This window comes from Adelges cooleyi, unplaced genomic scaffold (assembly GCF_023614345.1).
Source record: "Adelges cooleyi isolate 19-005CV unplaced genomic scaffold, UGA_ACOO_1.1 ACOO_flye_CR_arks_rails_tigmint_CR_PRNA_666, whole genome shotgun sequence".
In the NCBI taxonomy this organism is placed as follows: Eukaryota; Metazoa; Arthropoda; class Insecta; order Hemiptera; family Adelgidae; genus Adelges; species Adelges cooleyi.
The window spans coordinates 131,746-147,313 of record NW_026096367.1 but is presented as its reverse complement, the minus strand read 5'-3'; the positions used below and the strand labels follow the sequence as shown (position 1 = coordinate 147,313).

Sequence of the window (15,568 nt, the reverse complement as noted above, 5' to 3'; positions counted from 1 at the left end):
ATTATTATTATTATTATTTCATTTGTGTCCTACATTATTGTTCTAAAAAGCTACAGCATTTGGCGTTTGTGTTTGCGGTAGACTTTTGAAGATGGATACGTAACGTTGTTTCGGTATACATAAAGTACATTAGGATTATGCTGTGCTGGATTCAGTGCAGATTCATATCGACAAATATTTGAAAAAAGACTACTGGTTTTTTTTTTCGATATCTAATTCATTAAACCAAACACTACTCAACACTTGAATTCAACAGAATTTCTATCCCACGGGTTCACAATAATAATTTACCTCAGCTTTCTGTTAAACATTGTTTACTCTTCTGATTAAGTTGGTAAATAATTGGAGTATTAAATGTTTTTACAAAACAATAATCAACCAGCATCAATACACAATAATCAGTATGAACTAAAACTATAGTTTTGGCTTAAGAAGTTTTAATTTTTGCGAAACACACCTTATTAGGTGTAACAAATAGCGATTACAAAAAAATTTTTGCATTTTCTTTTATTCTCAAAATATGTATTTATACTATTTATGTTGTTGTAACATTACACTAGTTATATGTATACAGTTTTAAAACCATGAACATAATACTTTGTTTCATACATTTGTACCTAGAAATAATAAATAGTATCTTCTAGAGTTGAATCTCTCTTAACATGCTTTTTACACATAAGTGATTTTAATTGTGTTCAGATAACTTGTGTTTCAATAATACAGAAATAATAGTATATGACGTTTGTAAAGTCTGAAAACAAACATTTAAACAAAATTAAATTCTTGATGCTAATATGTAACCGTTAACCATGCTCCATCCCCACTATGCCCCGACCCCATTGTACTGACTTTTATTTATACATACACTTGCAAAAATTTTTAAATCGACGTTTTTTGTTGGTGTTATCACTATCGTGTTCATATTAGTTTGTATTTATTTATGGTCATAGTCAACAACAGTAACTTTCTGAAAGATAAATCTTGATCCAACCAATTACAACTGTACAACGAGAAATTCATCGAGTTCACCTGTAACCAAACGATGTAGGTATTTCAAATTTTTTATATTATAATTAAATTTGACAATTGTATTTTTAAATAACGCAAAGGAGCATAGCGAAAAAAAGTTTATAACATATTTGTTTTATGTGTGACAACGCAATATTAAATAAAATTCACCTGATGGTCGACAAGCCCGCAAAACTTTGTTAAGATGAACAACCGTAACATGCCATACAAAGTCGTAATAAAATACTTCATCGACGCGACGGACATAATTGGCATCCCGTTCAAAAAATTCTGTAAATTATTTATTAAATATCAGCACACTCGTTAAAAGATAATAATTAATAGTAACAATTTAAGTACTACCGCTAGATAGCCGTATGTAAAACAAATAAATATGCAAGCAGAAGTCCCAAGCTGACATACTATTATTGGCCGAATAGTATTGAACAATTCTCTCATTACCCTAAAAAATATATCCAGGACGATGTATAGTTTAATTAGAAAATAACTTAATGCAATATATAATACTATATGCCATTTAGTTAATAATATGAATACATTAAATAGTAAATCAGGGCTCATTAATACGTTTTAAACCACAAAGCAAAATATTTTTTGCGATATTTTCCTATAAATTAAGAAAATACCTCCCGAACATATTTTGCCATATTTACTACATAAACTTGTGAGTACTACTACTAGGAGCTACTTGTATGAGCAATAATACAAAAATAATATTAAGTTTTTACGGTCCCTGCTGGCTCATAAAAATCACAAAGCAACTCCATAAAATTAATTTTAAAAAATCTTGTGTTTTTTTATATGTATTTTTTACTTAGACTGATATTTATATAGCTCTTCTTTTCTCTAGAACTCTACCGTCAATCCATCTCTTTATATATATACAATAAATACTACACTACCTACTTTATTTTGTTATGTATTGTTTACATCATAAGAAAACCATATTGGCTATTTGATTTAAGAGTGTGTAATAGAAGCGCGGCCCGTTTAATTTTGGAGCCATAATCTCGTACCTATCTATTTTGCCTATAAATGGTAAATATGGCCGTATAATAAATTAACTCACGATATAACTTTGGCGTGATCCGAATTAATCGTTTTGAGTTGTTCGATTAACGTTGTCGATTTATCTGAAACACAAGAGAACGCTGTCGATAACGTTATCCATTTAGGAAGTATAAGAAATCAGTAATGTCTATGTATATGTGTGTGTAGATAGTTAAGTGATTTAATGGGCGCACATACTTTGGGTTTTGTCGTGTCCCAACGAGCTGTACGCCCAAGCGATTGTTTTCAGATGTGCTACAAATGACCAACAGAAAATAATGAGCACCGAATCGAATAGAACATACACAATTGCACATTGGGTTAGTATAACGGCTTCGACAATGTAAATGACCGGGTGCAGCTTGTTGTACAGGTCGACGTCCAACGGATAAAGCAAATTGTTGAAAACGCTGTTTTTGTAAGTCATCTTGTTGCCTTCTTGATTTGTCACTGTATAATCAGTGATGATCAACGGGTAGATCAACCAAATAATAAGTATTGTAAAACATACTGTAGCGTATATGTTTGTGATTATCACGGTCAATTGTTTGTAATATTTCACCATGTCCGTTCTGTAATAGTGGTAAGACAAGAAATCGTTGCGCATTATGTCGAAACATTTCCAAATCACGTGGGCTTTCTGACCGACTCGGATGACTTTCAAACAAATACTTAAACCGACTACTAATAGCATTGAACCGTTCATCCATTGGTTAAAGTCGTTGGTCCATCCAAAGAGACCGGTCACGCAGAAAATCAAAAATATACCGTCGAATATTGTGGCTAAAATATAAGCCAACTGATAAATATTGTACCCGCCCAACGTAATTGAACCATCAGTTTCAGTTGGATTCAGCACTTGATATAGTCCAGTTATCTTTAACAATCTAACGTTGGTGATAAAAGATTTGTCTTCGTTTTTGTGATTGGCCATTTTTTGGCGAAATCTAAAAAAAAACAAAATATACAATTTTCGTATAGACGTTAATAAGCAAACAGATTAAATACTATTCCATTGTAATTTTTAATGGCTGTAGCTCTATTGACACATCTAACGTTTATTGTAGTTTAACATATTATACACTTAAGTCAATGTCCGAAATAATACAGTAATTAATTTGACAGAAATGCGGTTTTGTTGTGATAAAAACATCAAATTTTATATTGTTACTAATATATTAGTATTTTACGAATTTTATGGCATGTGTTCTGTGTAAAGTTTACAGCCAGAGTAGGGCATTAAATAAAATGTTATTCGATTAAAAAAAATAATACTTGAACAAATATTATTTGAAAATTTTTCGCATGCCATTTTACAATTTTTTTTGTTTTAATATATACGGCATTTGGATAAGTTGAGTATTTCATTAAATTTTCCACAACTATTTATATAAAAGACAAATGTTAAAAACCAAGAATGATTTCTACATTAATTTAGACAAATTTTTTAAAATTATATTTTATAAGTTAGATACTTACTTTACTACTTTATCAGAACACTTTACATGCACTAGAATTGGAGAGATTTCCAAAATTGATCACTTTGAACTTCAACTTTTGTATGGATATGCAACGAGCAACGATGTTATAATGTGGTTGACAAGCATAGAATGAAGAAAGGTTGAATGATTGGCATAACCGACAATACGAGTAGGAGCAAGAAAGGTAATTAAGTGTTCGTGATGAATAAGAAATGTGGTATAAAAAAAAAAAAATTTGAAAAGTGCATTGTTAAATTATGAGTTTTAAACTGGTAGGCGTGGTGGGATCATATTTTAGCATCGAACAGCGGTTCTCACGTTTATGTTGATTATAGTTTGTAAAATTGGTACTAAAGGTCACATAAAAAATTCACGTTTGTGAACACGCAATATAAGATTAATTATTATAGGAAAATTACTAAATAAATAGTTTAAGTAGCCCGGTAAATCGATGAACTAGAAACCAAAAATCATTACACACCTGGGTATTATAAGTTTAGCTAAGGTCGTGACTAACGTTATATACAATTTTGCATGTGAATTTGAAGGTCTTGTAACATTATTATAATATAAACCATGTTGTATTATATTCTTCCTAACACACTAAATTATGCACAAACAAAAATTAATAACAAATTATTGGGCGTATTATATTTTATGATTAACTTTATTTTCATTATACAGATACTACTTAAACTACTAGCACAATGTTTGTTAAGGTCTTTTTCGTGTATTTTCATGACTTGGCCGAATGTCATCGACAGTTCAACCACATTTCACATTAGAAATGAGACTAGTAACTACAGATCTATTTCTAATTAGATCTAATTCCCAAAATATTTTCAAAATTGTTAAATTATTATATAACTGAGCTACAGTCCAATTGCGCCTATATTTTAAAATTAAATTCAATTTTGTGATCTTAATTTTTTTTTATAATATCAATCATTCAATACATGAATTATTGTTTTCCAGTCGGCGATCTTTGAGTTTATCAAAACCGTTTTCAAGTCCAACTGTACGCACCTCCTTAGGCAGTGGCGTCTTACTTTCATACTCGAAGAAGCAGAATTCAAGAACTCAAATCTGGTTTATAACATCATTGTTTACTATTTCAGCAAAATTTCCCCATTTTGGTTACTCTAAATATGTGATGTAAGTCATTGAAGGACTCTCACGGAAGCCGAACTAGGTACCTATTAGGTATAATTTGGCGACCTTGTATGATTGATCAAAATCTTTAAAGATCTAGTTGTCAATTACCTCCTATAAATAGAAAATTGTAATACATTGCAAAATTATTTCAATACAAAAAGCATCGTCTGCCAGTCCAGAAATGCAAAAAAAAAACAGTTTTTTTTTATTAAAACTATGTTTTTAACTGTTATTTACAATAATTTAAAAATCATATTTTACACATGTCAAAACGAAACCGTTTGTTTCAAACACTTTGCAATTCCGTCTGCCGCGGGCTTGACCCAAATCAGGAAATGTCATTTAATCGATTAATCCTTGAAGAAAACAATAAATAATTTGTCTCGTCGTACCAATAATTCGTTATTGTATTGTTGTCACAAAATTATTGTTGAGGACCGCTTCCGTGTAAAAACACTTCAATCTGTTGACGGTTTTCCGCGGGCAAAAAACCGTTTCGAATAAAAAACGACAGTTGAGTGTTTATTTTTTTACGCGAACAACGTAGTGATGACGTGGTTCGACCAGAACGTTTTGTACTATACTTGCAAAGCATTTGGGTTGTTACCTTTATCGGGTAATCGGAAATATTTATCTTTTGCCTATTCGGCCGCGGTGTGGGCGATGTTGATGATTAATAATTTTCAAATAAACTCGGTGGTGTACCAAAAGAGTCAAACCAACTCGATACAATTAAAACTATGGTTGAAGGTCGGTCGTTAGTCGCTAGCTAGTCATTTTTTTTTTTTAAATTCATAATATTTATTTTGGTTATTTCGTTTTTTACAGTTGGTACATTTCGAATTGTGTGTAAAAAGTTTCGCTTCAATCGCCACTCTGTTGGTTTCGGCGTACAGGAGTTGGTCGTTTTTTGAACTTCTAGATAAATTCGAAAAGTTTGACCAGTTCTTCCACGGAACACATGTTTCGTCGTCGCACAACCAACGAATTCAAATTTATTACATCACGTGTATTGCTTTCATGGGCGTTTATCAGTATTTGTATATCTTAAACCTAAGTGGCAGCCATATTCTTTGGCCGCTCCAATGCTCTTTGACAATGTTGGCCGCAGTTTATTACGTTGTGTTCGTGAGGATGACGAGGGAACGCTACGAAATGGTCAACGACATGCTTAAAAATTGTAAGTGAAGCCTTTTACCTTGCAGTAGGTTCAACACGTGGAACATTTGAACACTTAAAACATAAAAAATATTCAAGTGGTTGACGTTGTTTGTTACCAAAATTTCCGGTGACTTTTGAAAATTTTTAACTTTAATCTTACATTTGACAATGAAGGACTAGAGTGTTGGAAATGGTCTTAAAATGTTAGCCGTGGTCCGATTAATAGGTTTCCAAGCAAAAAGAAGATAGTTGTTTATTTTTCAACATTTTTTTTTTATAAAAGTTTAATGTAGTGTTAATAACACTACACTACACCTTTCCTCCTATCCCAAACTTGAAATAAAATGATCACATTGTACATAATAGCTTGTGGATATTTTTTAGTGTATATTAAATATAACACTAAATTGATTTTATCGTTTCGTTTTTAACTAATTTATTGATAAACGACAATATATTTTAAAATAAAACATGTTTTTCCAATAGATTTGGACAACACCGGAACGAATGCTGAATTTTTATATCCAAGGGAAGCTGATCGCCTATTTAACAAGCTGCGATACTTGGCGAAGGAGGTGCAGTCCTATTACGCTACTCAAATTTTTTTTTTAGTCGTAGAAACCGCTACAATATTAATAACCAATGTAACGACAGTGTCATTTCATATCGTCTACTTGAACAAACATCCCATTCAATTTCACTTCACGATAGTCACCTATTGCTTGTTTCGGCTGATATTTTTAATATTTGTCGTCAAAGAGACTCACGACACTGCGGAAATAGTAAGTAGTTTGCTGACTAAAAAAAAACACTATCTTAATCAAGTGTTTTCATTTAAATTAAACGTATTAACAGGAACATAAGTTTGGTGCTTTTTCTTGTTAGTTTGACGTTTATTAATATATATAAATAGAAGAACTCGATATGGTGAAATTAATATTTTGAGACTTTTTGGAATCGATTCAAAATCAGGCGATACGGATAATAGTTGTATTATAGCTTATATAGTTTAACGTCGGCGAAGCCAGTGATTTATATATATTCATGTTTACTTAATATAAAATAAAACTCTGAAAAGAGAATATAAAGTAATAATATTGTGTCTCGATAATTAATAATTAATATCAAAAGCCTACTACAAAGAAAACCCTCCAAACAAATTGTCAAAGTCACGCAAATTCGCTGTATTGAATATTTACTCTATCAAATTAAAAAAAATACATATAGCTTATATTTAACTGTAGTATCCTAAAATGTTATAATATGGTAATTATGTATGTTGAAGTATTTGATTTTTCACAGACTAAACACACAGTTTTTACTGTTCACAACGCAGTGATGAAGTCAACCAACATAGTAATTTCAAAAGAAGTATGCAAGTATAATAAATTGTTTAATGTTCATTTAAACGGATTGTTTCAAAAAATTGTTCATTATTTAGCTGAACGTAATGATACTCAACTGCTGGAACCGACCAGTTGTATTTGACGTGCACGGGTTATTCGACATGGACTATCACCTTATTCATTCCGTAAGTGTTTTACATTGAAATTGTTATCTATATTTAGTTTTCCATTGTTATTATTAGGTTAAGCAGTATTTTTCGTTTTAACTTCGATGCAAAGCAGAGAAGGTATTGGGTTTACTATGATGTGGGCTTTTTTTGTGTCTGTATACACTGTAACCTTCTTAATACCGGACTAATTCCTTCGAGTAGCAACTCTATAAACCACAAATTTTATCTAGTTGGTACTTGGGGTATGAACTCACAGAACTCATATGTATCCATAACATATACATATTTAAAAATTTCTGTAAACCTGTGACCTCCCCGTCCCCACTATGCCCCGACCTCACTGTACTGTTTTTCAAAATTGGTTTTGCAGTTCTTGTTCTATACGAGCTATAAAGTCAATGCATCAACACTCGATTAAAACTACTATATTATTTTACAGTAATTTATATTATTACTTTTAACACTAGCACTTAATGACAATCAATATCACTTTTTGGATTTTGTATTTGAGCTAATTGTTGGGAGAGAAGAACATAATTAGATAGCAAGTTCGTGACTTTAATGCGAAAATTCTGTTACAATATTATATTAATGCTAAGCACGCTAAAGTTAATATAAAATGTGTTATATTTATTTCAGATTCTTGCAGCAGTTTCTACTTATGTAGTTATTTGTGTACAAATTCAATTAGCTATTATTGAACATATCACTAAAACGAATTTGCAATAAGTGCATCATAAATAAGCTAAAACAAATCTCTTATATTCTTAAATATTTTAACAGAACCCATGTAGCTCTCAAGGTTAATCAACGAATAAATTTAATAAACTGTTCAACTATAATTAAAATTTTCAAATATATACAACTCATAGATAATATAGATGACCAACGAAAAGCATTTAATTTTTAATAATATAAATAATAATTGTCAGTACCTATATAGAATGACTACTTTTGTAAGCATTACATTTGTACTTATATTTTTTTATTTTTTCAATAAACTACTTTAAACAATTTATGTTATAATTACATGCTTGGTTAATTATTTACAAATACCAGTTTGAGATTGCCTCATAGTTTCATAGTGAACATAAATAGATTTCTAATAACTTACTTTACGTCATTTGACAATTTTTAGCATTTTAATGATGGTTTTAAGAGGTGGTATTTAATTTAGTTCAATATGTTTTGACCTTACCTGATAATATGATTTAATCATATGGCATATTTGGGCATGCAGTTTTGAATGAGTGTTAAATATTGCCTCTTAAACAGTTTTGGATAGTGTTGAAATTGTTTTAAAATAATAGAAAATAATTTGAGTAATTATAATATTGTTCTGGTATGATAGAGTGTATACTAACACATGTCTAGATATTATTTATATACTATAACATTCATTTTCACTATGTGTACGCTATAGGTTTTTGTTTAAAAAAATGTTAACAACTCAAACTTAAGGTGTTAAGTTGTATGCATATGTACTGTAATACATAAGGACAAATGTTATTTGATTATTTGGAATTGTAAAAATAAAATTCACTAGCTAAAAAATAAAGGTTTTAGGAAGTGTATACTATTTGTAATTGAACCTGTTCAATTATAGTTTATTACCTGTATGCAGGATGACTATATATTCAAGAGTATTTAAATGTATCACAAAAATATTTCTAAAAGAAGGTTTTGAAATAGTATATATTGATCAATATACTTAAAGTTTTATATTTTTTTTTTGCTAAAAACAATCAACAAAGAAAAAATAATTTTTTAAAATTTTTGATTGCTACAATAACAGCCAGCACGATCAACAATAGGTAAGATGTTTAAATATTAATTTATCAATTAAATTGTAATCAACAGCAGATAGCAGTCATTCATTTGTTAACATACATATTATTTTTTAATAACAAATTTAATTTTTGTAACATGTTGAGTATGATGACAAAACTTTTTGTTCGAACATCAAAGATTGTAATAATTTTTTTAACATCATACTAGTATGCGTACGGATTACAGATTTTTTTAAATGTAATAACTTTTTTCTTTAAATTACCCATTATGTATTATAGGTACTTGGCCGTTATTGTGACACGCAAATTATAAATAACATTTCAAACAGCTATACGTAGAAATTGGATACAATTTAGCCAGAATTATGTAACATGCTTGTTGTGTTTGTCAGCGTTATTAAACAACAATTTATAAGAAATAATTTTTTTTTTGTACAGTTTTTCAGTTTTTTAAAAAGTTAATTTCTCACCTGCACTGACGTGCGTGGATACTAAAATAATACACGGCGAACGTGTTAAATACTGATTTGTAATTATTGGAAAAACATTTAAATACTATTATCATAATTTTGGACTGCTAAAATCACTTTCTCAATTAACTCACAAATATTAAATGACTATTCCCAAAAATAAATCCATACATTAAAACTTCTTAATGTGGACCACAAAGTTATTTATTAAGAAATAATACTAAGTTCTGAATGTGTTAAAACTTTCATGGATTGAAATATCATATCGAAATTCATCCACATAATAAGTTTAAAAAATACCCGAATAAAAACAAAAGTACTATGTAATTATAAATCACATAATTATTGACATTCTACAATATCTTTATCAATTTAGTATGTTTGTTTGATATTATAGAACCAAATAGTGATAACTGATAAGTATAAAATGTCAACCAATAAAAAAAGTACATTATTTCAGTATTATTGGCGGCATATTATGCTGCCCGTGTAATTGATTCCATTTTCTTCATGTGAATCAATGTCCATTCTGATTTTATCTATCCTGTTGTATTATCTATGATAACTTTACTATGTGGGAACCTATGACCGAATGCCCAGTGTATGAAAAATTGCTTATACAAATTGCCCAACAGTGAATATTTTATCTCACAATAGCACCTACATAAGGGTCGATCAGCAGCGCGCTGAACGTTTACACGGTACCCCGTTGACCCACAATATTCAGATGTATGTAGTTAAGTAACTACTACTCATCCAAAATAAAAGTTAAAAATAAAAATTTAAATTTAAGTGTACCTGTTTTAATATACTCTAGCTCTTGATAAAAAAAAACATATCAGCCCATTATAAAACCCATAGTTGCTGTCAAAATAACTAATTTGGGAGTTGGTGAAAAACAAAAAAAATTGTAAAAAATTGAGATCACGTTTTATTATGCAATAATTATTACATTATGCAAAAAAAAAAGAAATCAATTATTAATTAAACCCAGTGAGATATTGACTGGTTCATGATAAAATAATCACCCTGTATATAAGTAATTTACATAAACAGCATTTTTAGTTTTAGGTGTAGCCAATTCTTGTAAACTTTATCCGTTCATTGATCATATATTTTATTTTGTCCAACTCTACTTATACGTACCAATGATCTTATGTTCTTATTTTTTCTAAATCCCATACAATCTACAAATGTAGATTTTGAAGTAATTTGGGTACCTACACAAACATGGCGTTTAACAGTAGACTAAATGTCAGTTGGTGTATAGACTATTTATGTAATATTATAATTTAACCATTTTTTTATTAGAAATCACGTAAGTATGGTAATTGAAATGGCATACTTTTTGTAAAAAAAAATATAAAACGCTATACGCTAAAAATGAAAAGATAGATATTTGTCATAGCTTAACATAAGATAATATACAGGTGGATCGGACAGTTTAGAGGAAATTCAATTTTACGATTGAAACTGCTCGACGTTTTTATATTCTAAGCTACACACAAAGAATATGGAAATTAAAAAAAAGACTAAATTATCCGGGAAATTATGGGCCAATAATTTGGCAGCAGTTTTTTTAAAAAAAATTTTCTAATCGATCGTTATGTTTATGCCGACTTGTAAAATATGTAAAATTGTTGCTATCCGCTCGCCATCAATACAGAAGTTATGAATGTTTAGAATGGAAATGTGTTCAGTGTTTACCTGTATTGTAACACTGTTTGATCAGAGCACGGTCGTCGTATACTGTACGAAATCGATCGCAAAAAGGTTCCTTTTTACAGTTGAATATTTAGCGTTATAGCGGTATTCGACCGTCTAAAAAGTTCAAGTGCAGTTGAATTTTCCAAACTGATAAAACCGATCAGACTTTGGCTAGAGCAGGACAATGCGTGCGGCCGTGTATCAGTCAATAGTCATAATATATTTTGTGTGTGCGTTGGATTGTAGGCAACGCTTATCCGCCAGTATCTATAAACTTTGTATCGCAATTGGCCGAGACAAACAATTCTAAAGATGACTTTTCGGCGTCGTTTTCCACCATCAACCTACCGTAGCTCTTTCTATCCGATTTCTTGATGTCATTTGATTTAGACGCTGACGGTTGTGATGTGTCCAATAATTGCGATATATGATTATATATACTGGCGCATAAGCATTTTGATTACAATCCAACACACACAACATGTGTTATGACTATTGACTGATACACAGCAGCGCGCATTTTTCTGCTGTAGCCAAAATCTAATCGGTTTTATCAGTCTGAAAATTTCAATTGCGCTTGAACTCTATAGACGTTCGAATACCGCTATAACGCTAAATATTCTATTGTAAAAAAGAACCTTTTTAACCTGTAATTTCATACAGTATATGCTCGTGACCTGCTTCTTTAATCAAACAATGATATAGTATAGGTTAGTAGTAATATAACAATTCTGTACTGATGGCGAGCGGATAGCAACAATTTTGCTTATTTGCAGTCGGCATAAACATTACGATCGATTAGAAAACAAACTGAAAAAAAAATGCTGCACAAAAATTGGCCCGTAACTTCCTCAAAAATTTACCACTTGGGTATAGAATATATTAGTATAGAAACATTTTACAATAAAGTTGTATACACTCTGAAACGAAATTTAATCGATTTTTTACAAGTAAACGGCAACTACGACAGGTCAACGCTTAAGTTTTCTCTATTCTATGAGTTCACACCGATTAAACAGAATTTACTGTACAAATCTGTTTCTCTGTTGCTGCAAAGTGGGTTCGACATTACACGGTTGATGATGCTATAATAATATTTTGTGGTTCTATTAAAAAACCGGACATTTTGACGGACGATCCAAAGTTATTCGAGTTCCGTCAACGAATCAACGAAATAATCTATAACATTAAGACCATTGGTAAATTGCGAGACGCAAATGACACGGAGACAACGTCGTTGGTGATTGCCCAAGTTTATGGCTTTCGTGCGTTCTTGGAGATCTTCAACGGAACAACCAAAGTCACAAACAAAGTAACGGCCTTGATAAGTTATACGGATGAACGGATTCAGATTTGGATCTACTTAAATAATTGCAATTTGATCCAGAAGAAACGGTGAACGGTATGAATCAATTACTTGTTGACTTTGCCATGGACTTTTTGCAAGATCTCAAAGTAAACTGTTGGCAAAAATGGATTGATGGCGTCAACGGAGAATTTGTAGGGTCATTAGGAAATATCAGTGAAGCCATAGAACCAGACAAAACTAAAGCGGTGGCACTTATAGCACTGTGTGTCAATGAATCAACTCCTGTTTGGCTAAACCCCATAAATTCGATTTATTCAACGTATTAAATTACATTTTACAGACGAATATCCAATATAATAATAATAGTAATCACACAAATATATAATAACTGATACAAAAAAAAAAAAAAAACGAACACAACAAGAATACAATTGAATACAATATAGAAAGTAATTATAGATTATAACAACAACAAAGGTAATATAAATAACATAAATAGGAAACACTGTGTTGTTGATTTAAAATTTGAATATACATTTTGCAACCGACAATTATAATTATTAAGCTGCATTCATAAAATGCAATAGCACACTATATTCGAACGGCAAAAATTGTTTAAAATCGGTCAAATAGAATTTGAAGTTCCTAACGGCTTCTCTTATGAAGTCGTCGGTAGACAGTTGGTCTTCGTTAACATTAAAACTGAGCCAGCCGATTTCGTTTGTATGTACACCGTTTAAAAGGTTTAGGATGTCATTGGCCTTTGCCTTCACTTTTGCTGAAATGGCTTTTATTTCGTCGATGCTGAGTGTTTTTGCAAACTCTAATTCCGCTAAAGTATCCACAAGAAAATCATCTTTAAACGCCGTCAACGTCAATGCGTCTAGGATATGGTTGACTATAAGATATTTGATTTCACTCCGAGTACGTTCATCAAATGTGAATAGCTGTTTTTCATAAACATAAAGTATGACCGATAGGTAACAATAAATTCTAGCATCGATAATCTCGACCAACAATTGCTGGTGTTCGAAGCGACCGTACGGTTTCAAAATCCAACCGCGATTTTCCACAAATACTTTGGTAGCGGCCACCTCGACTCCGTGCCGTCGTTTCGCCTCACTCCAATCGACATTAACTTCTGTTATTGGTCTGAACAATATTTGTTCTCCGTCGTCCCAAAATCGTTTAAGGTATAAAAATTCTACCGTGACAAAATCACTGTTGTGTAAAACCCATTTGGCAACGAGTAGATCGTACATCATGGTATTAACAATAGTAGGGTTTTTCGAAATTAAATCGGGCAATGGAATCGGAAGAAGGTATTTTTCAATCACACAATTTGCGATGAAATTCGAAACACCGTTTTGCAGTTCGTTATCTATTATTGGGTTTTTACGGAAAATAGTCTTATTGGCATTGTATTGACGGATGGCAATGATTTTCAACAAATATATCCAAAGCCATTTTCCAGTTTGTAAATTTTCAGCACGTAATATTTCAAGAAGAACTTTGGCTTCCAATTCAAGACGTTTCATGGTTTTCTCATCATGAACGAATGGCTCTCCGTTATTTAACTTTTTTATTAAGTTCTCCATGTACAGTAAGTTTGATTTTGCCATAACACAAAAACTACATTGGAAGTCCTTAGCTCTTTTCTCTAATTTAGACCGGCTGATTAATTTTGGTTGATATTTTTTGATATCGCCAAATGACGGTGATGTCAGATTTTTCACGTCTGAACTTTCTATACAAATTGGATTTTTGTTGAATGATCTCAATATATTCACGGCACGTACATAGTACTCATTGGACGTTTGAAAGTAATATCGTAAAGGAAAAATCTAAAAAAAAAATATATATATTTAAAAAAAAACCCAAATTTGAGTTTTCGTTCAATAACTAATAATAATAATTGTTATTAAACTGTTTGAAAACAAAATTGTAACTTGGTCAGCCTCGAAACAATCTATGATTTATTCAACGATTATTTTGCTTAGAATAAAATAAACCCAATTCCAATATGATTCTAGCTAGGTATTAAATATCTCAATTTAGATATTGAATTTACTGGGCTTAATTAATTATTTTATTTTATTTTGTATAGAGTTTTTATAGAAATGATCTTAGTTTTCCACTAATTTGTATGTTTCTAGTTTCTACCCTCTCCTAAACTAATTATTATTTTATTAACTTTTGAAACCTAAATGGTAACGCGTACATTTCATTAACATTTTAAATTGAGAACAACGTACTTGGTCGATAACCAGTTTTAGGTACATTTTTTTAAATTTATTGAAGTTTCAAGTTTAGGGTAGGAGGAAAGGTTAAGTGTAGTATTATTTTTTTCTGCCCGCACTTTCCCATCCCGTCTTAGGTAGGACATAGGTAGGAGGTTGGAACATAACAATTTGTGGAAAATTGTGATCACATTATATAAAAACAATATTAAAAAAAAAATTCGTCCACGATAAGAAAATCATCCTGTATTTCTGAAAATGTAATACTATGGCTACAAGCTAATAGAATCATCTCATTTGAACGAATAAGATATTTACGATTCTAAGTTGTAATGGAATTTATCAAAATAACATAGCATATTTGTACATCTATTTAGAAGCAGTTTTTAGTTACTATAAAATATTTTTACTAAAGGAACAAATTGTGTAAAATGTACTCCTTGTTGAACAACTGCTAAACAACCGCAAAATATTAGATGGAAATTATTTCACAGAAAAATCATAGTAAAAAATGCTTACCTGACTTTTAGCTGCCGATACGATTGTATTTAAATTTGACGTTACAGCGAAACAACATAACAGAAAAGGCCAAATATTGAAAATCATTGTTATTTTTTATATGTTTACGTGTACTACAAAAAAACAAGAATGTTCGGTATA

The 15,568-nt window shown here is 30.7% G+C and overlaps 1 protein-coding gene across 1 annotated transcript; it reads right to left on the bottom strand.

Annotated features, from left to right (window-relative positions):
* Positions 1 to 13,207: 13,207 nt before the first annotated feature.
* On the bottom strand, positions 13,208 to 15,568 carry LOC126845076 (uncharacterized). The gene is made up of 2 exons (XM_050583637.1): positions 15,428 to 15,568; positions 13,208 to 14,512 (listed from the first exon to the last, which is right to left on the bottom strand). Exons 1-2 carry the CDS (start codon positions 15,512 to 15,514, stop codon positions 13,229 to 13,231), a joined length of 1,371 nt encoding a protein of 456 aa, XP_050439594.1. The 5' UTR covers positions 15,515 to 15,568; the 3' UTR covers positions 13,208 to 13,228.